This window comes from Cannabis sativa, chromosome 6, assembly GCF_029168945.1.
Source record: "Cannabis sativa cultivar Pink pepper isolate KNU-18-1 chromosome 6, ASM2916894v1, whole genome shotgun sequence".
NCBI classification, from domain to species: Eukaryota; Viridiplantae; Streptophyta; class Magnoliopsida; order Rosales; family Cannabaceae; genus Cannabis; species Cannabis sativa.
Genome location: NC_083606.1, coordinates 6,175,021 through 6,200,726, shown reverse-complemented (window position 1 = coordinate 6,200,726; position 25,706 = coordinate 6,175,021). Strand labels below are relative to the sequence as shown.

General features: G+C 30.3%; 2 protein-coding genes across 2 annotated transcripts; one reads left to right on the top strand and one right to left on the bottom strand.

Annotated features, from left to right (window-relative positions):
- Positions 1 to 191: 191 nt before the first annotated feature.
- LOC115724599 (WAT1-related protein At4g30420) lies at positions 192 to 4,612 on the bottom strand. Its single transcript, XM_030653915.2, has 7 exons — positions 4,157 to 4,612; positions 3,989 to 4,057; positions 3,771 to 3,887; positions 3,438 to 3,675; positions 1,012 to 1,170; positions 758 to 909; positions 192 to 652 (listed from the first exon to the last, which is right to left on the bottom strand). Exons 1-7 carry the CDS (start codon positions 4,333 to 4,335, stop codon positions 445 to 447), a joined length of 1,122 nt encoding a protein of 373 aa, XP_030509775.2. The 5' UTR covers positions 4,336 to 4,612; the 3' UTR covers positions 192 to 444.
- A 17,294-nt stretch (positions 4,613 to 21,906) lies between these two features.
- LOC133039117 (uncharacterized) lies at positions 21,907 to 22,506 on the top strand. The gene is made up of 2 exons (XM_061117933.1): positions 21,907 to 21,923; positions 22,008 to 22,506. The coding sequence occupies exons 1-2, from the start codon at positions 21,907 to 21,909 to the stop codon at positions 22,504 to 22,506; spliced, it is 516 nt and encodes a 171-aa protein (XP_060973916.1).
- Positions 22,507 to 25,706: the final 3,200 nt, after the last annotated feature.

Sequence of the window (25,706 nt, the reverse complement as noted above, 5' to 3'; positions counted from 1 at the left end):
TTCATTAGTTTTTTAATATATTTTATTTACTGTATATATAATATTAATGTATACACATATCTACTTAATTATAAAAAGTATATTTAAAACTTAAAACAACTAATAAAATATATTTAGTGTGACAAGAATTTTATTAATATAAAATATAAATAGTAAAAAAAGAATTTAAAAAAACAATTAAAATAAAGAAATAATGTAAAACATCGATCGATGTAGTATATTTTTATTTTGATTCTTCAAATAATTTAAATAATCTGTAAATTAGAATAAGAATAAGAGTGCTCTAAAAGCTGTCACTTAAGCATGCATCCATATATATGAAAATCTAATTTAGAAATCCTCTATGTGAACACAAATATATTAGCTATGTAGTGATCTTAAAAATAATAATTAATAATAACAAATAAGTAAATACATTTGACATTATTATATGTTATTAAGAGATTATTGGTTTTGGTCAGATAAAAGGGGTTCTTCTAAATCAACTTGATGATGACTTCCCTTCTCCAAACATTGATCATCATCATCATCAATATGTTGTTCCCTCTGATCATGAAAACTAGTATTTTTGTGTAGATTGGGATCAAAGTCCTTGGCTTTGCCCCATAACAAGATATATAAACCAATGATGACACCAATTCCACCTACCAATCTGTAGTGATATAATCAAACATATACTAAATAATTAATTAATCATTCTTCACTAAAAATAATTAAATTGATGAATAAATTAAATATATTAAAATTACTAAATTACCCTCCAGTATAAATCTTCTCTTGAAGAAATATAGCAGCCAAAATGGTGACTATAATAGTGCATAAAGGATTGAACATAGCAGAGAAGAGGGGACCCCTTTGAGATATGACCCATGCTTGAACAAAGAATGAGACTCCAGATCCTACTATTCCCTGTGCTCATGTACACACCAAATTCCAAAATTATTATTATTATTACACACATTATTTGAAGCTCTATATATATCATTTATTATAAATGAATTAATTACTTACTGAGAAAAAAGAACAGCCAAGTTCCATAGCAGTGGTGAGCTTCCAAGCCTCCATATCTTTCTCTATAAAAAGTGTTATTATTGCTGATTGTATTGTGGCCATGAAACACATCCAAGCTGATAAGGAAAGGTGGTCAGGATAGCTTGCTGAGGCAGGAACCTATTTATATATAATTTATATATAAAAATCACATTACATTAGATTAGATTGTAATATTTTAGCCATGACACTTAGTTTATATTTAAGGGTGTTTATTGGACCACATTCAATGTTTTTAAGCTTATTCAGATCCGATCTAATTATATATTAGATGTTAGATTTTACCATCTGATTCGATCCAATTAATTTATTTAGTCATCCAATCAATCTAACATCCATTAGATGTTGGATTGGATCCGTTCTATCAATTGGATGTATTTCATATATATTTATTGGCTTAATGTGGGTTTATCTTATATTTCAGACCTAATATTTTTTGGATCGAATCAGATCCATCTAATATTTTAAGTCTCCTATGTATTGGATTAGAATAGATCCATCCAATCCAAGAAAGAAAAAGTAAAATTTTAGTATTAGTTTTTATATATACATATAGATTTTACTTATAATAATTTAAAATATAATTACTGATCATCCAAATGAAATAAAAATATTAATTAATTCGATTAAATGTTGGATGTATTGGATTTTTAGACACTCCATCTACCATCCGATCTGATCCAATTGGATATTTAAAAATAACATTTGATCCCATTCGATCACAATTGAATATCCAATGTTTGGCGGATTGGATCGGTCAGTACTTATTAAATTGGATCGATTTATACATACTCCTAATTTATATATCTTCTAATAAAGGTCATTTTGCTATACATTTTGGAAAGTTTTTTAGTCTATTTTTTTTTGTTTAATATTTGTGTATTTTGTAGTTATTTAAAACAATTTATAAATATAACTTACATTTTGTAGTTTTTCAGTCCTTTTTTTTTTTAATATTTGTGTATTTTCTTATACGTTTGGTAAGTAATTGTTTGAAATTTTCGATGCTAAAAACTATTTTAAATTTTCTAAAAAATTTACAAATGATGTTAAAAAAAATGCAACATGTGCGATTATTAACAAAAAATGAAATTTTTATATCAAAAATATAAAATGATAACTTTATTACCTAAATACCACTACACGGTAAACTAAACATTTATACCATTCATCTTTATTTTATTTTTATTTTACCACATGCACACTCTTCCCATGACATGTGTGTGACCACTATGCCTAGGGCCGGCCCTGTATACAGTTGTTTTGTAGTTTTATTATAGTTTTGCTTCTTGCATATGTTATTTCATTATAAAACTAATATGCAACTATTTGCACAAAACTTACTATGTATAACTAATATTTCTTAGACCCCGTCAAATTAAATTCCTGCATAATATATAAACTATCATAAAACGATAATGTAACTATAAGGCAACCAAAACAAAAAAATAAACAGACTTGTACGTAACTGGTTGTACCTTAATTCGAATTTACTCTTCTTATTGTGTTTCTAAAAAAAATATATTTATATTGGAAACCAGTAATCAATCAAAATGCAACTGTATATAACGTAGATGTATTATTCATGAGGTTTTTTTTTTAATTTTTCACATCATACATTGTTTTGGATTTGGTGGGAGCTCCAGATCTGTTTGTTACAAATCTACATTTCATGAATATAGATTTCGATATTAGGGGGAGTTATTTTGATCGAATAAAACAGAAAACAAATGTGTAATTTCAGTTTCTTCACAGTTTTTCTGATTTTTTTTCATCATTTTTCTGTTTAGATCATTGCAGGTCTTCTTTTCCAGTTGATTTTGCTAGAATTAATAGATGTATTTTCCTCGTTTTGGTTTCATTTTGGTTGTTTTGCGGTTTTGAAACGATCGAGGTATTTTCATCTTCATGGTTCGCTCTGTACAGCTTTAGGCTTAGTGCATGTGGTATTTTTGTAAATATTTGTATCTGGACTGTATAAATGTTTAATGGGCCGGCCCAAAGTATTTTTGTAATTTTTTTTTCCTTTTTTGTATTTTTCTGTTTTTTTCCCAAAAAAAATATCCTCTCAAATGTTGAAATAAATAAAAAAAAAAAAAATATACCGAAACAATCATTTCAAAAGATTGAACTAATATAAAATTTTCCTAAATTTGTAAAAAAAATATTCTTGCCCATAATCCTTGACATTTTAATTTTTTTCATCAACAATATTAATGATAAGCAATACAACAATTTTAAAAATCAGAATTAATTACTAATTAAATTAATAATTTAACAATATATCCCTTTATAATTAAATTGCAAGTACAATCATATATATATACACAATACATATATACTAGCTAGCTAGTGATAGAGAGATTAATTAATATATATTTAATTACCTGTAGAATTAACCAAATGGACCAGCAACAACAGCTTCCAAAGAGTAATATACAACCCAATATCCAATGATCATCACCACTACTTCCAGATCCAAATAAAGAATTATTAATGGGTAACTCAGAATTAAAGAGCTTAGGGCCTTTGACCAATGCCATTGACATGGCACCACCCACACATAACATAGTTCCTACAATCTTTGCTATGCTTCTCAAACTTCGAATCTTCACCTTCTCTAATCTAATAATTAATTCACACAAATCAAAATATAAAATATTATATACATATTAATCATTTTTTGAATATTAACAAAATATATGGAAATTAATTAGTACCCAAGAATGAAAGCAATTAGAAATGTGACAGCTGGGACAAGATTTGACATAGCACTTGCCATTGATGAAGAGGCTAAGTATAAACCTTGAAAATAAATATTTTGATTGATTGCTACACTGTGTTCATCAAAAAAAAAAAAAAATAAAAAAAAAAAATTAATAATGTAACAAATTAAATTAAATTCAGCATAGCAATATAATATAAGAATTCAAAGTACCCTATTAATGAAGCCAAAAATATTAAGCCAAAACTTCTTAATCCCATTGAAGACCCTCCTGATTTTTTTCTGTGAAAGGGAAGAAAAATATAAGGTAAAAAAATAGAATGAGAATTTGGATTTTGGGAGAAATTGATGATAGTTTATAGAAATAATATAGAATAGTACCTTGTGAAATAAGCTAATGGAGCAATGACCAAAGTAGCTATGGCTTGTCTATAGACCACAAAAACACTTGGACTCATTCCTTGTAGTAAAGCAGCTCTTGTGGACAGAGCAACTCCTGCATAAGAAAATTGTAATGCAAACATAGCCATTGCTGGCTTGTACTCATCATACCCTTCCATCTATTTAGTTTTTCCCTATTCTCTTTAATCTATTATTATTACAAACAAAAGTTCAAAATCTTTGTTATCACTTATTTCTATAGTACTATTGGAACTGCACTACTCTCTCCACCTACATATAGGTTGAAGAAGCATGAGAGAGATATGTATAAACAGAGATTATTATTATTATTATTATATATAGTATGTATAACTTGTTTATTTTGAAAAGGGAGTTTTAAAGAATATGAACTCATGGGAGAGTTTTAAACAACTATACATGTACACTTTATAACAGCACATATATCTTATAAAATTTTATATACTACACTCACTGAAAAAACACAATTATTTAAGTCATAATAAAATGTGTAACTAAAATTTAAAAAATTATGACTAATTATAAATTATTAAAAATAAAAGTATTAGTCTCAAAATTTATAACTTGTTGTGACTATATGTGTCTTTAATCATAAAACTTGTTGTGACCAAAACTAAATTAGTGACAACTTATATTTAAATATTATATTTTAGTCACAAGTAACCTTTTTGTTGTGACTAAAAATCACATTTAGTCACAAAAAATATATATTTTGACTAAAAATTATTACTCCAAGTAATTATTTTTGAATTTCAAAACAAAATATAGTATTTTTTGTTATGACTACAAAGGCTTTTATATATAAAATTATTTATAATGACATCAGAAATCTAGTTTTGAGCTTAAGTTCAGTACTTCCTCATAATAAGGTTAAATTTTAATTCACATATATAACATTTTCATGACAAAAATAGCTATTTTTAGTGATAACTTTTTAGTCATAATATAAATTTTTTGTGACTAAATGTGATTTTTAGTCACAACAGATGTTACATGTGACTAAAACATAGTATTTAGCTACAAGTTATCACTAATTTAATTTTAGCCACAACAAGTAGTGTGACTAAAAATACATTTAGTCACAACAAATTGTAATTTTTGTGACTATATACTTTTAGCTACGGACTTTTTAGTCATAGCATAAGAATAATAATTTATAATTAGTCACAAAAAGTAAAATTTTTTGTAGACTCGGAACCTGGATTGATCAAGCCTTGGACCAAACCTAGTCTTGGCCCTAGACCTGCACCTGTACCCAACCCTAGCCCCAACCTCGACCCCGACCCTAAACCCTGACCCAAATTCTGGCCCCAAACGCCGAACCCAGACCCAACTTAATTAAAAACAAAAAACAAATGTTTTTAAAATTAAAAAATAAAAATATTTACCGAACGTATTTTTATTTTTTAAAAATAAAATTTTTATTTTTATTTTTGTGATTAAAAAATAAAAAAAAAAATCATCAAAATATTACCAAAAACCATCATAATTGTTTGAAAACTCCTTTAACTAGTTATTATGAAAACTCTTTTTAAATAATGATAATTAATTAAATTTCATTCTGAGAAAAAAAATGAATATAGTGATGGGTACTTTAGGACATTATTTAGCTATGTCTTCATAACACTGTAAACATTATTGAAGAAAAAAACCAAGCATGATATATATCATCATATGATATATATATGATGCCCATAATTAAAGTACTTTTGAGCTGAAGTAGCAGTTTCACCAGCCAATATAATAATGCATATGATGGTATTATAGTGAGAGTAGTGCAAGAAAATAACTTGTCACTAATTTAATAGAGCCATCATTAATTTAATAATATATGAGTTGTATTGTATATAATGACATGAAAAGGCTTGTCTTGTCAGAGCTTACTCATAATTTTGGAGCTTTGTCGTCAATGATGAACTATATACAAATATACAACTTTACTCCATCTAATAGCTTTTTCATGTGCATAAAAAATAATTGTATCTGTCAATAATATTATATTATATAAACTTCGATCAAAAAGGTGTAGATCAATTTTAGAATCTCAGTGAACATATTCCCAAATAAATCAATAATAATTAGGCTAATTAGTAATTTTTTGTCGGAACTTTGACATGTACTAAATCGTGCTCCCTGAATTTTTTGGTCGTAAGAAATTTTCCCTGAACTATTGAGATTGTTAAATTTAAGGATTTTTGTCTAATTTCATTTAATTTTACTTTTCAGTGATTGTTTATGTACTAAACCATGCTCCCCAGACTTTGATATTTATCAAATCATGCCCCTCAAACTTTGATATGTACTAAATCATGTCCCTTGAACTTTTATCCATGTTAGAAATTTTTTACTAAAATTAAACAAAAGTCCTTAAATTTAACAATCTCAATAGTTCGAGGGGAATTTTTAACGGCCAAAAAAGTTCAGGGGGCACGATTTAGTACATGTCAAAGTTCGGGGGAAAAAATTACTAATTAGCCTAATAATAATGCATGCATGTGCCATTCAACTCATATGGTTATGTATATAATGTTTAATGATTAGTGTGATTTTATTTGTTTAAGAATTTTTTAGATTAATCATCATGTGGTTGAAGTCGCTTGAAAGGATTTTAGCATATTTTGGTAGAAACGGGTAAAGTTGGAATAACTTGGTATTACTGTTGGAAATTATTTTATCAGGATCTTAGATCTACTCACAAGTATGTTGATTAACACCCTAAATATGAACTTTCTAAAACGATGAAATAAACACATATAAAGTTTAGTAAACCTTACATTGGGTGCAGCAGAATAATAAGATTCCTTCCGTTCAGATATCTAGCCCTTGATTCCTTTCTGTAGTAGAGCATTATCAATATCTGAACCTGGATCTCTTTCTCTGAATCTTTAGTGCTGAAACTCCTTCTTGCTGAAAGTCTTTCTTCACGATCTTCCTCACTATGATTGAGGTATCACTTGCTGTGTGTGGGCACTACTCTAACACTAAGAATTTCGAAATCTTTAGGAAGAAGAGAGAGAGGGAGTGGTCGGCTAAAGATAGGGAGAGAGAGAGAGAGAGAGGCTCAGTTTTTTCTGAATGAAAAGTGTGAAATTTAAGTGTAAATTTCCTGAAGCCTTCACTATCTATTTATAACATTCCACTAGGGTTATGTTTGAATTATTTGGCATTAAAATAATGAAAATATCAGAGGGAAAACCCTACAAAAGTGGCCGGCCATGCAATGTGGATTTGGGCCTCACTTTTTGCAATTTGCAGTTTTATCTTTTCTGCATCTGATTTTCTCAAAAACCCCAATTTTCAAATTCAACCATTTAATTGTCAATTCTAACTATTTAATAACTATAAATAATTATTAAATAATATTGTCATTTATCGTATTTATTAATTGAACCATACAAAGTATCATAATTAACAAATATGCCCCTAAAACTCTTTCTTTACAATTTCGCCGTTACTTAGTGAAAAATTCACAAATAGACATAGTCTAATTTGAGAATTATAATTGATTAATCAAAACCAATTATACGAGTCTTACAAGCAATATTATCTCAACTAGTGGGGGGACCATGGGTCTATATAACCGAGCTTCCAATAAGCAGATCAAGAATTTATAACCTAAATTCACTGACTTATTAATTCTTCGTTGAATCCACGCATAGAACTTAGAATTGCACTCTCAGTATATAGAATGCTCTATATGTTCCACCATATAGACACATCATTAGTTATCCATTGTTATAATCCTAATTTGATCAATGATCCTCTATATGAATGATCTACACTGTAAAGGGATTAGATTACCGTTACACCCTATAATGTATTTAATCCTTAAAACACTTAACCCCGTATAAATGATATTTCACCTTATGTGAAATGAGATCTCAACCATTTATTTTCGTTTGGTCAAGCTCGAAGGAGATCATCCTTTACTTACTATTCGCCAGATAGAAGCTATAGATTCCATGTTTATGTTAGCGCTCCCACTCAATTGCACTACCGTGTTCCCAAAATGTACGTATCACCCTGACCCAAAAGTAGGCTTAATTAACAAATCAAAGAACACGAATAGCCTCTTGAGATTGAGCCTAATCATAATAGGATTAAGATCATTTGATCTAGGATCAACTAGGCGATACTGACTTGAATAGATATTACGGTAAGTTTAATAAATCTAAGTCAAAGTTCAATATCGGTCCCTTCCGATGCATACTCCATGCATCCAACCTGAGCTTTACTTTAACCAATGTTCTGGAAAGAACATAGCATTTCTCCAAATGCAAGTAAACTCTGTTGTAGATTATCATATCAGTAAAACTCTGTGTCTGATAAATCTAGGAAACTTTATTCACAGTCATGTTTACTTTCCAATGTGTTGACAACACAATAAACAGGATCAAGTATGTGAAAAGAGTTTTAGATGAATTCATACATTATGTACATATAATCATGAAATAAATCATGTGAACCATGCAACATTAAATGTTATTTCTGGTCTATATTAATAAGTAAATCTGATTATATTGAAATGAGTTTTATTTAGGGCATAAAACCCAACAATTACAAATTAGAAATTGAATATCATAGTGGATTTTGACATTTGTTTAGCCATATTTTGGACATTGAGTTAGAAATAGAATTATAGATCTCGTTTTGAGTTTTTTAAGATATTTTGAATCCTCCAATTATGCATTATTAAGAGAGTTAAGAGAGTTATGTGGGCTTGACAAGAAATTGATTAGAGAGAAATGTTGGATCAAACCAGAGAATTCAGAGAAGAAATGAGAGTAAATGTGAATCTGTTATTGATTATTAGAGCAATTGTTGTTTAAATACTATACGAGTATGATTGATAAAATACAAATACATCTGTATAATATAATAGAATTAAGTTAACTAATAACTAACCAACTACCTAACAGTCCCAAGTCCTAACACCCCCTCCTTCAAATTATGTTGGGATAGTGTAAAGACCGTCTAACTTTAATACAATAGATTATTAAATAATTAGGATCTAATTATGAGATTGAGTTAGTAATCATAATTTACATATTTATGGAGAATTATTTGAATTCAGAATGTGTTAATTAAGCTATATGTGTGAATTTCTTGTTTATCGTGTTTTGTCCGGTAGTAGTGGAATGCGACGTTGAGCTACTAGAGAGTCACGTTTTTATATGGTTTAGACTTTTGTTAGTAGCGGGGCGACATGGTTAGACATTGAGAGTGTCGGGAAATTGTTGGGGTTTGAAAATGACTAAATTGCCCTTAGGTGGCACGTTTACCTTTATTTTATGTCAAGGGGCATATTAGTCTTTTACTATGGGAATTTTGTCTTTTGTGGACATTAATATTCAAATTTAATAAACTAAATTTAAGTAATTGATATTAGATACTCATAACTTTAGAAAAACCTACAATTTCTCTACAATTCTCTCCGAAACACCAAGAAACCAACTGAGAAATTCAGCTCATTTCAATGTAATTCTAGTAGAGTTGTGTACTCCAATCTAAGGTATAATATCCTAGTCTCCTTCTCCTTGATTTTCTTAAGCTCAAGTTAACTTTTAGTGCAAGACTTGGAGAATTAGGGTTCTGTGGTAATGAAGCTTGTTTATTTTTGTGTTCTGGAGTAATGTTAGGTTTATGAGAGTTTTTTTAAGCTGAATTAGTAGGTTGTGGTGTGGTTTGTACAAAATTGAGGTTAGAGAACTCAACTTGGTTCTCTAATGGTGTTTTGAGTTTCTGGGTGAAGTGTTGGGTTCTATTGCTTGAATTGGGTTATTTGAGGTATATGCAGGTATTTTGGAAGTTATTGTGAAGATTGGGGTTGATTTGAGGTGTTGGGGACATTTTTGGTGGTTCCTGCACTGAACTGGAATTCCAATTCAGGGGGCCCTGTAGGAATCGGTCGACCGGCTGGTCTTTAGAAAACCCCACCAAACTGGAATTCCGGTTGGGGAACCGGTCTACCAGTTGGGGCAGTTTTGCAAACTCTAGCTTTTTCCTTTTTTGTGACATTTAGGATGTTGCCATGTTATTCATCGATAGGGAAATTTCTAGTTTTGACTTTAAGTTCCCGAATAGTGTTTTAGCGTGTTTCTCATTAGAATTACGAGTGTTGTGTTATAGGGCCCTGTAAAGCGTCGAGTTGCTGGCCACTCAGGCTAACCGCTACACCTGAGCACGGAAACAAGGTAAGATTAGCATTAAGTATATATATGATTGAATGAATGCATATTATTATTTGTTTACACTACTAACACTGGAATAGTTGTAGTACCAAGGATGTTAGTACAATGTAAGGTATTTAAGGGTAGTTACAGTGTTACCAACACGAGTACTAGGGGGTACGAAATGCATGTGGTAAAACACTCAGTAACTCATGGGAGTATAATAATGGCCCTACCAACACTAGTACGGGGTCGGTACTTCAGTGCATGTGGTACAGCGGTCATACTTCTTTTGAGAACGTTCTTAACCTTTTGATGAGCCTTGCATTTGGGCTCGGGATGGCTAAAGTACAAAGTCGGTATTGCATTGTCTATATATATTTTATGCGTATCTTACTGAGTCTGTCGACTCATCAGTTTGCTACTTTGTGTAGTGTTGTTTCTTCTTTAGAAGCACTCTTTTCCCCATTTTTCATGAAGATGAAGAAAATGCACGAGTTGGATCTTCGATTTGATACTTGGAAGTCGCTCATATTGACAAATTGTCAACCTAGACATTGGGTGCCCAGGCACCGGGTGCTCTATATGCTAAGAAATGAACTTTCTCTGAATCTAATTTTGATGGCTCAATTGTGTTAGTGGTATGTCAATGAAAAGTTTGACCCATTTTCACTAAGTCGGTCCCAAAAATTGAAACCCTAGTTAGGATTTCAACTTGGGCGTTGGGTGAAACCCTAGGTGCCCAGGCTAACTTTCGAGTTGCAAGGTCACGTAATTTCAGCTCTCGGGGCCTGGATATGATTATTGCATGTCTTCATGGTAGAGAAAAATGAAAGATAATGAGTTGAAAATGTGTTATCAAAGTCTAAACTCTCATTTTAGAGTTCCTAAAGTTAACACAGGCGTAGAGCAAGGGACCTCTCCCAAGTTGACTGTTATGATTCGAGACTACTCAGCTCCGGATGTCATCTTTCTTGCCACATGTCAAACATGTATGTCCACGTCACTAGGAAAAGTTTCTGGGTTAACAAATAACAATTGTAAGGACAATTCAAATGGTTGTAGATTTGATTATTGGACTAAAAGTCTCAGTAAAATCAAAACCATATTGGTGGAGATAGCCCTTTTCAACTAACCTTGATTTATATGTAGAAATGGAGCCATCGGGATTGGGTTCAAACTTATAAACTTATTTTCACCTATTGATTTTCTCCCATGAGGCAATGGAACCAAGGTCCAGGCTTTATTCTTTATGAGGGTCATGATCTCATTATTCATAGCATTATTCCATTGAGGAGAGTTTAGGGCTTTTGCAAGAGTGAGAGGTTCTTCAGAAAAAATTCAAACCCTTGGTTTATAAGTACAAATTTTGCCCTAGTAACCAGGGGTGATTGTTAAATGGTGGAGGAGGAATGATGGTAAGGTAACTGGATTATGTGGAGACATTTGGTAAGAAGGAAGATGAGGATTGAGAAGAAGATGTGGTGGGAGAAGAAAGAGATGGAGGAGGAGAAGGAGAGGTGGAACCTGACTCACTAGATGACTAAGAAAAGAATGGGGTCTGTATAGGAGTAGTAGGAGGAGTATAAGTACTCAGGGGTATTACACTAGAAGATAAACCAAATGAGACATAACCTATAGTTTTAAAAATAGATTGAGCTAATGGAGAAGAAAATTCATATAAAAAATTACATCTCGGGAGATGTATATTCTACCATTTCCAGCCAAGCACTTGTACCCTTTATGCTTAAGTCTATAATCCAAAAAAGTGTACTTAACAGACTTGAACTGAAGCTTATTACGGTTATAGGTCTGGTGTTTGGATAACAAGCACATCCAAAAAATCTAAGAGTAGACTAATCTGACTCCTTTGAAAACAAAACTTGAAGAGGGGTTTGATTGTTGAGAATAGGTGTATGCAACCTATTAATGACATAATTTAAGGTTCTAACTGCCTCATCCCAATAAGAAAGAGTCATGGAAGCTTGGGAAAGTAGAGTAAGAGCAGACTTGAGTAGATGTATGTGTTCCCTCTCAGTGTCGCCATTTCTTTGGTGTGTAGTTGGGCAAGACAGTTTGTGACTAATGCCATGTTGCAACAAATATGGTTCAAAACTTTGATATTCTCCCCCCAATCTGATTGAACAATAAGAATAGGACAATTAAATTCTTTTTCAACTTGAGTTCTAATATTAATGAATGTGGGAAGTGTCTCAGACTTGGCTTTTAGCAGAAAGAATTAAGTGTATCTAGAATAAGAATCAATAAAATGGGTGTAATACTTATAACTACTAAATAGCAGATAAGGAGAAGGCCCCCACAAATCAGTGTGCAGAACCTAAAACAGTTTGCTATAAATTGTACCAGATTTGAGTAAAGAAAACTTATGTATTTTACCCTTGCAACAACCTTCATACAAATTCATAGGCATTTTATTACTATTTGAAATTTTACAAGAGTTTATTATTTGTATCACGGTTCTAGCAGAGGGGTGAACAAGCCTCTTATGCCATAGAGAAAAATTACTAAAGTTTGAAACAACAAATACATGAGGAGAATCCAGAGTAACAGTATTGGTGGAATAGGCTACAGGAAAGGAAGTGGATGACACAGACTCTTGAAACTTGATCTGAGAGGGTTGAATGACATATAGTCTATGACTAAGTTGACCTTGTATTAGCACTACCTTGGAAGCCTAGTCTTTCACAAGACAATAATTACGATAAAACACAAAAGAGACATTATTATTTGCAGCAAATTGAGGCACACTTATGCAATTTTTACTGATATTGGGAACATGAAGCATTTTGTTCAAGGTCAGGGGTTTGGAAGAGAAATGTGTGTGAAAGATAGTTTTACCAACATTCTGTATAGGAGCACCAGCTCCATCACCCATGTGTAGGACCAAGATAAGGTTCTTTGTGTGTAAAGTTAGAAGCATCTGCAGTGCAATAATAGGTGGTGCTATAGAATTGTATACCAAGCCTCATCAAGTAAGTTATCAGAAGTACCAATGTTAATAGATAGATTTAGCATCACCGACATAGCAATATATATGACCAGATTGAGAACACCTTAAGGCAATATGACCACATCGAGAACACAGCTGACAGACTAGTCTAGTGCTAAGAGAGTATGCAGATGAAGGATTGGGAGAGAATCCGCGACCAAAACCAGTTAAAATAGGTGAGGAAGTAGTATTCACACCACCAAATCGAGGAGGAACAGCATAGGGATTCCATTGTCCTCGACCACTAGAGGAAGGAATAGACCTATTATCAATTGCCTAAGAAAAATTTAAGGAGGAATTACCTGTACCACGAGAACCACGATTAGTAGCAAGATTAATCAAAGTAAGATCTTTGGTGTTACTATCCATACGATGTTCTTGAGACATTAGTAGAGAGTCAATCTTAGAAACAATATCATTTGTATTTCTTGAATTAACAGGAATAATAAAGGTATTGTAATTAAAGGGGAGACCTTTGAAGATCGCTGCCACATGTTCCTTACAAGAAACACAATGACCAATGGAACCAAGGTAATCAACCAAAGCTTTAATACAAAGAAGATATTCATTAATGGAGAGACCTCCTTTCTTGCAATTTTGAAGTTGATTAGTAAAGAAATTAATCTTAGCAGAAGTCTTAGTAACAAAGTATACTTTCATTATTTTCCATACCTTTGCAAAGGTCTCCAATACATCAATCTGAGTAAGAACACTATCAGACATGGAAGATAACAACTAGGAGTAGAGAAGCTAATCATGAAATTCCCATTCTAAGAATTGTGAATTGATTTAAACTTTTGCACGATCATCATCCATGATAAGTTTAGGAGGAGGCTGAACAGAATTGGAGACATAGTTGAGAATTATACGGTGGCCTTTAATGGCAGAGAGAACTTGAGGCCACCATAACAAGAAATTGTTATCATCAAGCTTGACAGAAACTTTATGGGAGAAAACAATCAGAGTAAACACAGAACCAGGCATCGCCAAAGAATTAGCTAAATCTGTCGCCATGGATAAAAACTCAAGAACAGAGAAGATAAACGATCAAGGAGATTAGACTAAAATGGAAGTAAAAAAAAAGATCAATAGCATGATATCATGTTAGCTCAAATAGAGAGAACGAGGAATGAGAGTGAATGTGAATCTGTGTTAATCATTAGAGCAACGGCTCTTTAAATACTATACAAGTATTGTTGATAAATATAGTTAGCTAAAATAGAAAATACAGTTGTATAATAATATAATTAAGCTAACCAATAACTAATTAACTACCTAACAATCCTAAGTCCTAACAAGAAATCGAAAACTTTGGACCACGACCCAAAGAAAGTTCAAGTTGTTGCGGCCCAAGTTGATTTTAATTTTTTTTAAAATGTAATTAACTAAAGGGATTTTTACAAGAATATTAAATTTTAGACAAAAGTTTACAATTTTACTATCACACGGAATTTTTTACAAAAACACTGTCTTTTTATAAAACAACCGTAAAACAACAAAATAGAACAATTAAAACAACAGTGGAACAACTATTAAACAATCGTGAAACAACTGTAAAAATTTAACACAGTACACAGTATTTTTGAAATAAATTCTGCCCACAGTAAAAAAGTAAAAAAATTTAAAATTTCAGTATGTGGTGTAAAAAAACCTTAACTAAAGGGGTCGAAAAAGAGAATTGAGATACTTTTTAGAATGGGTATGACTTTCAATGATCTCTCCAAAGTAATCATTAAAACCTATATTCCAAAGTAATCATTAATTATAATATAAATTTTATATGACAATGTCACTTTTTGCTATTAAATGAATATAATTCATGGACATTTTATATTATAATTAGTACTCAAAATTGAATTATCAGCTAAAAAATAAGCTACCGTATTAACTTTTTTATCAGAGTCGGTCTTAAGATATATGAGACCTAAGGTAAAATTAAATTTTAAGACTCCTATATATAATTTAATTATTATCAAAATGATCGTTTTAGTGATTAGAGTAATAGTAAGGCTTTCAAAACTCATAAGAGCTCTAAGTTCAATCATTCATAGCTACGTATTTAAAATAAAAAATAGAAAGTAGAGGTTATATATTGATCCCTTACCTCTTAACTTAAAGTAATACCCTTACCACTATACTAAACAATATTTGTTATATTTTTTTCTTATTTAATTTTTTTTTTTTATAATTTTGGGGCCTTGAGCGTTCATAGGCCCGAAGCGCATACATGGCTCGCTTACCCTAAGAGTCGATCCTGCTCTCTACAAATAAATTTCATATGATTACAACCAAGTGTATTTTTAAGATTCCTATTCTCATGGAGGATGTTATCCAAGACGCTACAGATGGAATTCAAAATTTGATTCCAGACACCCTCACCTCTAACTCCAAATCCTAACTTCGGAATCCAAATCCGACCCTACATTATAATAATTAATGCAATATAAATTCTATTCAAATATAATGTTATTCTTATTTAATAAAATATTATTTCTAATACGGCGTGCCAAATAAATCATAAGAGGCTATTGGTATACCCAAAAAAAAAAAAGTGAAGAATTTATTGTTGACTATACAATTTGCTATTGTTATTACTTATGGGTGTTTGATGGGAATGAAATGGATTTGCTGAGAAATAATTTAGTATACTACGATTAATTTAATTTAATTTAAAAATTATTATGAATTATCGTTAACTATTTACAATGTGTTACATTTAGGACCTAGAAATAAATTAGTAGAAATGTAGAATGAGCGCTAAAAGGTACCAGCGATGTCTAACACTCTCTACGGCATCTTATCGCTAGTGGTGTAATTAAGTATTGGGTGCCATAATATTATAACTTTTATAGATATCGTTAACTAATCACAAGATATCATCTTTAAGTGATGTTAAGTACTATTGATGCTCGTGTCGGTAGTAGCTTAATATAATTAGATACAAATTTATTGGATTTAAATATTAGAACCGTTTCGAATTTTTCTTCCTTAATTTGATCTCATTGAACCATGTGTAAGTGTTAATACTATATTGTAGTTTTCTTCAAGTAGTACCAAAAAGGCCCCACAAATAAATAAAAGAGTTGAAAAATAGTTAAGGTATAATCAGCAACACGTACTTAGTCACCTAAATCTTTTAGGGTGAACAATCACGTGAATATGTTTCCATTATTATTTTTTTTTGATCTAATGTGCAATTACAAATTCTCTCCATATCAGTGGGGCCACCCCCCACTTTACCTATATCATCGGCCATTTTTAGGCGAGTTAATTTCTCGATATATCTCTAGTTTTAGAAACTTTTTTCGGTAACATTGGTCGTCGTTTGAGTTTATTATATTGGATTTTTATTTAGGCTTACATTAAATTTTATTAGTTTTATTAAAATTTAAGTTGATTAGATAGTTCTTTGATGTGTTAACCGATATTGTTGGTGATCAATAGTTAATAGATTTAGGGTCAATTCGGTACAGCTGCACTGTGAGAAAAAACAACTGTAGCTGTACTATGAGAAAAATTAGCCGTAGCTGTACTGTGAGAAAAAGCTAACTGATGAGTGTTTGGTATAATATAATTTCAAAATATCTGTGAGTTAGAAAAGTTGTATATAAGTATTTGGTAAGCTAGCTAGATGATTGAATAACTGTTAAATATACAATTACCAAAATAAGTATGATATTTGTTATCGAATTTATTTAAATAAATTCATACATATTAATATGTTTATAATTATTTTTAATTTTATTACAAATTACAATAATTTCTTTCTTATAATATTTATTTTTTAAAAAATATATATAATAAAATAATTAGTTATACTTTTACTAATAATAATAATAAAAAAAAAATTATATAAATATTATCTATTACATAAAGATGATAGAGAAAGATATATTGGGGAGAAAAGAATTCTAAAATACAATGGTAAAAAGAGAATTTTATAATTAGAATGAGAGTAATTTTATCAAGTGAAATATTCATTAAACCAACAAAATAGCTTCCCGTACAAGCTAATTTCTCAAAGTTGGTGTTGGCCAACTTTAGTAAAAAGCTGAAATTTTTTCATAAATTCTTAAAAAAGCTAGTTTTTTAATTTTACCAAACACATTTTGAATGATAGCTTTTTAAAAAAGTGCTTCTAGCTTTCTTAAAAACTATCCCAAACGCACCCTTAGCATACTACAAGAAAACCTACTTTTGCCAGTGCAAAAATGCGCCGGTAAAAGTAAACTAAATGCGCCGACAAAGCTTTGTCGGCGCAATTATACGCCGGCAAAAGATGTTAGCAAATCTTGGTCGGTAATAGAGTTTTTACCGACGCACAAGTGAAATGCACCGGTAAAACTTTGTTTTACCGACAAAAAATAGCGTCGGCGCAACTTAAATGCCGGTATAAACAGATACCCTAATTCACTTTGAACCTGGTTTGATATATTTTTTCCAGCGCATTAATGTGCCGGTAAAAGGTCTGCGCCTTTTCTCACATTGGCGCGAATAGTTTTACCAGCGCATCTATTGCACCGGCAAAAGCCAAAGGGATGTGGAAACATTCTCGCGCCTTTTGACAGTTCATTTTCGATCTTTCACCGGCGTATATTTAATAATACGCCGGTATTAACAACTTTTGCCGGTGCAATAAGTTATGGCTGAATCAAAGTAGAAATTCAGCATTTCATTTATCCCGTCAGCTGGTCAAATGCGCCAGTAAAAGTACCTTTTCTTGTAGTGGCATCTGTGTGTGTAAAGTCTAGGTGAAGCAGAAGTGTGGACTATTCTAGTTGACAGAAGCCTTTGATGAGTAGGACCAGTCCAACAAGGGTTATGTAGCTAAGTCCTCTCCCTAAATCCATCACAATTGTATACTTTTGATAATTAAATAGATTTAAAACTGCTTCTGTTTTAGAGACCTAAAGAGAAAGACTTAGTTGATAGTATTACATTATTAAATTAAGGTAATTGTTATGAATTAATCAGGTATGCACACCTAATTATCATATACTATTATTATGTTTTATATTATATACAAATTGATATTGGGTTGTGATACCATCCAATTTACTTTTGGTGTGGGATATATTTTGGTATACATGGTAAGTTCATATAAGTTTTTGTCATTGTAGGAAGTGATTGGAAACCCAGTATTGTTATTGACACCTTAAAGTGTCCAAAACCATACTAATGTGGTGCTTTGAGAGTGGTTAATTAGCAATTTTTATATTATTTATTAAATTAAAACTAATATTAATTAATTGCATCAATAATAATATATTACCTCTTATAATATTTAGCATCTTAAAATGTCATTTAGCATTTTTCTTTTGAAAATTATTTGTAGATGCTTTTTAATTTAGTAATTAATATTAAATTTATGAGTGACCAAAATCTGTATTTTATTTTATCTAGGTTTCATTTGTACTTGGTTAATCACAAAACAACTATTACTCACATGTAACTTAATTTAGAGGGACTCACATCAAATTACACCAAAATTTGTATTTTTTCATAGGCATTTTTATTTCCTGAATTTTGATATGTATTAAATCATGTCTCTTGAACTTTTAAGGTCATTAAAAATTCTCCATGAACTATTGAGATTGTTGAATTTAAGGACTTTTATCCAATTTTAGTAAAAACAAAAAACATCTAACATGGATGAAAGTTCAGAGGTCTGATTTAGTACATGTTAAATGGGAGCATGATTTATTACAAAAATAATTACTGAAATAGTAAAATTGAATAAAATTAGATAAAAATCCTTAAATCTAACAACCTCAATAGTACAGGGGGAATTTTTAATGACTAGAAAAGTTTAGGAGGCATAATTTGGTACATGCAAAATTCGGAGGGTAAAAATCATAATTAGTCTTTTTCTTATATATGATTGAAAACTTGCTTCTAACTTTCTTTTCTGCTTGATTTAAAAATCACTACTAATTACATGTAAACTAGATGAGTGACCAAAAAATATATTTTGTTCATATATTATATGTACATTAATAGTAACATGGTAACTTGTTATATGTAGATAACTCATTAATTTCTAAAAGAGACTTGAATATACAGCTTAAAACTTAAGAATGCATACTTTTTGTTAAGATAAATTAATAATTTGTATTACAAATTAAATAAGACAAACATGTATGTCTGTTATATTAAATATGACTATAGTGTTGTTTTTTTAATAAAAAAAATATTATAATTCAAAGTTAACTGCACATATTTCTCTAATATTAAATGTGATCATATAACTTAAAGTATTTTTTAATATTGCAATGTAAATTTAAACACATTGCACATATATAAAAAAATATATTTCTATTATTATTTTTTTATTAAATCTAAATATCTAAAAAGCAATATGTGTATGATATTTTAAAAAAAAAAAAAAAAATATTACAGTTAAACTAAAATTATAATTAATAATAAATTTTGATTATTATTATGTTTTATTTTCATAAATATAACTTAAATTTAATATTTTTTAATAAAAAATTATATTTTGTTTGATTGAATAATATAAAAAAAAAAAAAAAAACTAATTATACAACTAAAAATATACACATAACCCAAATAAAAACTAAAAATATAACTCTATTTGTAATATCAACCTAATATATTAAATAATAGATATTATAATGACATAACTAAAAAATCAAAAATACATTTTTAAAGTTAGTCTTATCATATGTTAATTTTGTCTATTTTAAAGCCACTAAGACTAGCTTAATGGTGAGGGAAGAATGGGAAAAAGAGAGAGATCATGGGTTTGAACTCAGAACCCTTAAGTTATTAAGCTATTAATTAATTGTAAAAATATCATTACGCTACACTCAAAATAAAAGTTTATCTACTTTAGAAAAGCTGAGAAAAAAAAGAAGAAAAAATCGAGCAACTAGTCCTCTTCCTATTTTTGTTGTGATCAGTTTGTGATCAAATCAATTATTTTTGTGAGATGAGCAATGTATATCAAAATTTAAACTTCATAAAATGAATTAGGAATTATTACATGGAAAATACAAATTGACACTTTATTTACAAAAATACTTTCATAAAGTGTGGACAACATTTATATCTTTTATGTATTTTTAATTACCAAAATACCTCTTACACTATCACTTCACAATCAGATGATGGTTGCTGGGTGGTTGGCCGAAGGTTGTAGCAGACGAAAGTTTTAATAGACGAAGGTTGCTGGGTGGTTGGCCAAAGGTTGCATTAGACGAATGTTTCAATCAGACGAAATAACTATTAGCAAAATATTCATGCAACTGTAATGTCTACGTATGTAACTCTATCTACATGTCTTTTAATGATTTAATATGAACAAATTCACCATTAAAAATTTAAAAAATAACAAAAATACACGAGGATAAATATTTTACTATATATTGATGTAATTTTTTTTAGTTTATACTTGAGTTAGATTGTTTGGGAAGTCTAGTTTAACTTTTTGACATCTGCATTTCATGAATTTAAAAATTGAAGTCAGGACATTAGTTTTATGCAAATTAAACTAAATTTTCAGTTGAATTTTAGCTTCGTAGTAGGTTTTCTACACTTTTTTTCATGAATTCGAAACAGACCCTGTTTTGATTGATTCTGGTCGTCTTCTCAAGTGAAGTCGCCAGAATTAATGGTCGTTCTCTTTCTGGTTGAATTTTTTGTTTCGGTTGTGTTGGGTTGTGTTGCGTAGTTGCGCGATGGTTGCCTAGGAAGCATGGATCTTGGGTTGAAGGTGTGTGTAAGTGGTATTTGTGTAATTTTTTTGGTTTGGGTACATATTTATTTATTTGGCCATCTGGAAGTATTTTTGTAATATTGTTATTTTTTTTTGGTTAAACAAGGTATGAATATTATTTTTGAATGGACGTTTTCATTTAAAAAATAAAGAGTAATTTGTGGCTAAATTATCTAAACTTTAAGGTTTGGTATGATAAAATCCTAAACTGAAATTTTGAGGGTAAAATCCTCCAAACTTCAATTATATTCTGGTTCCACTTTTTCGTTAGTTTTTGACTGTTAAATGCCAAATAAACTTACTACTGTACATACAATCGGTACATTTTTATTGGTACACCTCATTATAATTATCTAAATTATTTAGAAAAAAATATTTAAAAACATAAAAATAATTAAAAAATCATCTTAAAATATAAAAATAATGAAAATTAAAATAATGATAAATAATAAAAAAAACTATATTTTTTTTTTAAAAAAAAAAACCCTAAAACAAACTCTCTCTCTCTCTCTCTCTCTCTCTCTCTCTCTCTCTCTCTCTCTCTCTCTCTCTCTCTCTCTCTCTCTCTCTCTCTCTCTCTCTCTCTCTCTCTCTCTCTCTCTCTCTCTCTCTCTCTCTCTCTCTCTCTCTCTCTCTCTCTCTCTCTCTCTCTCTCTCTCTCTCTCTCTCTCTCTCTCTCATATATATATATATATATATGATTACCTTAAGGAGAGGTAATTAGTTATCCTAAAATGTTGCATTTTCTGTGGCGTGTTCTTTCGGGCACTCTTGCTACGAAGACTCACTAAACATGTACCAATTGATTTGGTGTGTCCAATGTGCAACCAAGAGGAGGAAAAAAATCTTACACCTGCTAGTTGTTTGCTCTTTTGCTAAAAGTTGCTGGCACAGGTCCTCGGTTAGTGCAATAAGTTCTTTGGGTGGGGATTATACTAGCTGGTTTGAATCCCTGTTGCAATTTGATACTGCACAAGGTTGTGAGGAAGCGGTGACGGTATGTTGGGCCATTTGGAACGCTCGTAATGCTTTAACATGGAAAGGTAAGAGTTCTTCAGCATCGAAGGTTGTATTGTCCGCTAGAGTCAATTTTAATCAATGGAAAACTGCTCAATCGAAAAAGAATGGTCCTTTGTTCATTCTGACTGGTGCGAATGAAGGACGGGAGCAGTGGTCTAAACCGGTTTCAAACAAGATTAAGGTCAATGTGGACGGTGCTATTTTTGCTTCAGAGGGCTGGTATGCTGCTGGTGGGGTGGCCCGTGATTGTCATGGTCATCTTGTTGAAGCTTTTTTTATTAGTAAACCAGGATGTTTGGAGGCTACTGAGGTGGAGGCTTTTGGCATAAAGGAGGCTCTTAGTTGGATAAAGGGTAAGAATTGGGAAGTGTAACTTGAAACTGATTGTCTTCTTACTGTACAAGCCTTACATAGTTCGATCCATATGCTATCTCCTTTTGGTTTATTGATTCAGGAATGTAAGGCTTAACTTGATTCTTTAAAATCTGTTGAGATTCAATTTGTACAACGTTGTGCTAACAAGGCTGCACATTGTATGGCTCGTAGTTCTTGTTTCCAAACTTTCAAATATTGTAATAGTTGATGCTATTTGCTAATAAAGTCCCAATTTTCATTCAAAAATATAATAATAAATATGTTGAGCAAATCTATTAATAACAACCTCCCACATGAAAGTTATAATTTTCCAACCAACAAAATTGAGGCACCATCCTTTAACCTGATAAATTAATTGTATAGAGGGATCAACGTCCAATTAATCTAATTATTTTTTTAACCCAATTTAATAATTAGATTGAATTAGTTTTTCAATTAAATTTTAATTTGACGACTTCCAATATATATTAACTAAAAAAATATTTTAGAAAAAAATATATATAGAAACTAAACTATATACAAGTTCTTAAGATTTTTTTAGGGTTTGATCAAGAGTAATAAGTTCTATAATAAAGTAATAAACAACAACTAAAATTAAATTTTAAACATTATTTTACCATATATTAATAAATACGTACAATAATTGTTTTAATATATATTATATATTATATATTTTGATTGGTTTTTAATTAATTTTTAACAGTGTCATCCAATTATCGACTCAATTTAATTAAAATTCAACTATTCATATTCAATTTATAACTGTTTGTAATTGGGTTGGAATATTTGATTGGATTGGAAAATATAATTTGATATATATCAAATTGAAATGTGGTGGCTTTTAAATTAAAACCATTTATTTCTTTTATTTTTTTAATTTTTATTTTAATTATTATTATTATTGCATGGAAAAGTAGGGATCAATCTCAGTCTAAGTATTAAGTAAGCATATTCCCAACTAAAAAGGATATTAATAAACAATATGGAAACCATCAAATTATTAATCACATGGTGCTGATTATAATCCATGCATGTCAAGTTGTTTTGTAGTAGTGACATGTTTATTGATTTATATATATATATATATATTTATATGGCCCATATGATCACCAAGTCAGAAAAAGTCTTCAAATTTGTGTGTACTTTTGAGAACAAAATATTAATTATTGTGGTCCATCTATTTATTAAGTTTTTGTATTTCTATATCATGTTCTATAATACTATATTATAATATAATCCTAATTGTATTTTAATTTGTTCTTGACTAAGGTGAGTCATCAAGTCCAAACAAAGGACTATATATCTTAGTCTAATAATTTAGGGCTCTTATATATCCAAAAGAGTCTCATACATGATAAAATTTATTTATAAAAATAACTTCTTAGAGTATAATATTGAAAAATACCACAGTTTCTTTTTATTAAGAAAAAGGCCTCATAATTTAGTTTCACCTTAGGCTCATTTTTTCTTAGGGCATGCATCTCCCATGATCCATGTCTTCGTCCATTTGTGGGTAGGGTAGGAAATCCTTGCACATGGCTTCACTTATTTAGTAAAATTATATATAAAATTGATATCCCACACGGTTATATTTGGAAGTTGAATTTTAGTGTGAAAAGAAAAAAATAAGAAAAATGTAAAAAAAAAAAAAAAAAAAAAAAGTATGGAGAACAAAAAAAAAATAAATCAATTTTTCATATTTAAAATATAAATTTTGTTGAATTGAGTGTTTTTTATACATTTTTTATTTTAATACCAAATATAATAATTTTTTTATTTTCTTTACTTTTTTTTTTTTCTACACAGTTGAAGAGGGCTTAAATGGATTGATTGGTACTACCTATGTCAACAAGGTGCATCTTGTTTTTCGGTAGCCCATCTCGAAAGAACTCCACAGTTAAGCGTGCTTGGCTTGGAGCAATTTCAAGGATGGGTAACCTCCTGGGAAGTTTTCCCAGGATGCGTGTGAGTGAGGACAAAACACGCTGGAAACACTCGTGTTGGTCTGTAGGGTCAGTCATCAATCCAGGAAGCAGCCAAAGTGGCGTACTCGTGTATAAGAGCCATTATTCCATGGGTGGAAGGACCCAGTGGAGGCTTGAAGCGGGGACGTTACAATGTTTTAAGCTGCTAAATAGGTTTTAAAATCATTGTTATATTGTTCTGAAAGTTTTGGTATTATTTGGAACAAATTGTGTAGAATTTAAATTTGAGAATTTGAATCTTTAGAATTCTACAACAAACTAGGCTATCGGTTGGGAACCGTGTTACTAATTGCTGCCCAAAATTCCAGGCACTCGAATTTGACATCGGGTGGCTCAAATTGCTAGGGGTGTCTCAATTTTTCGTGTTTGCTTGAGATTTAGGGTATTGCCAATGCCACCCTATTGATCAAAATGGAACTTGAGATTATGAATTTAAGTCCCTTAAAAGTATTTTAGCAAGACACTTACCAGTTTATTGTTAATGTGCTCAGGGCCTTTCATCGTTGAGTAGTTTTTCTACTCTGGTCGACCGACCCACTTAATTTTAAAATTGAGGTAAGATTGGTATTCAAATGCGCATATGCACATATTTAGTATACATGTATATTGTATTGTCATGTAACTAAGATATCAGAAATAGCGGTATTGGTGTACAAAGAGTTGCACTGAGATACCGACAAATATATGTTAGGCAATATTGAAAAGTATAAATTAACGCTACCAACACTAGTATGATTAGAGTATTGAATGCAGTTTGATATATAGTTAATTAATTGTAATTATAGTTATGAATGTTCGAGACTCAGACATACATATTGGATGTGGTTAGTAGACTTCTGAAAATTAGATGTATGTACCCTCAACTACATGTCGGATTTATATTGGAGACTGGTAAGCCAATTTGTTACCTTTCCAAAAAAAAATTAATTTTATCTGATACATATTTTGGTTACTTATTTTGATAGTTAACTTTAAAATTTATTATTTTATTTTTAAATTGGTTAATTTTATTATGTTGTATTGTTATTTAAGATACATTTATACTAATCTTTTTAGTAAGTTTACTTTAAACATATTCAGAAAAATAATAAAAAAAAATTCATTTGTGCTAGCTTTGGAGGGTTTCTCCTACAAAATCCATTAAAACAACTAACTCAAAAAAATAAATTAAATTTATAAAGAAAGCAGCTCAATCAACAAAAAATTAAATTTT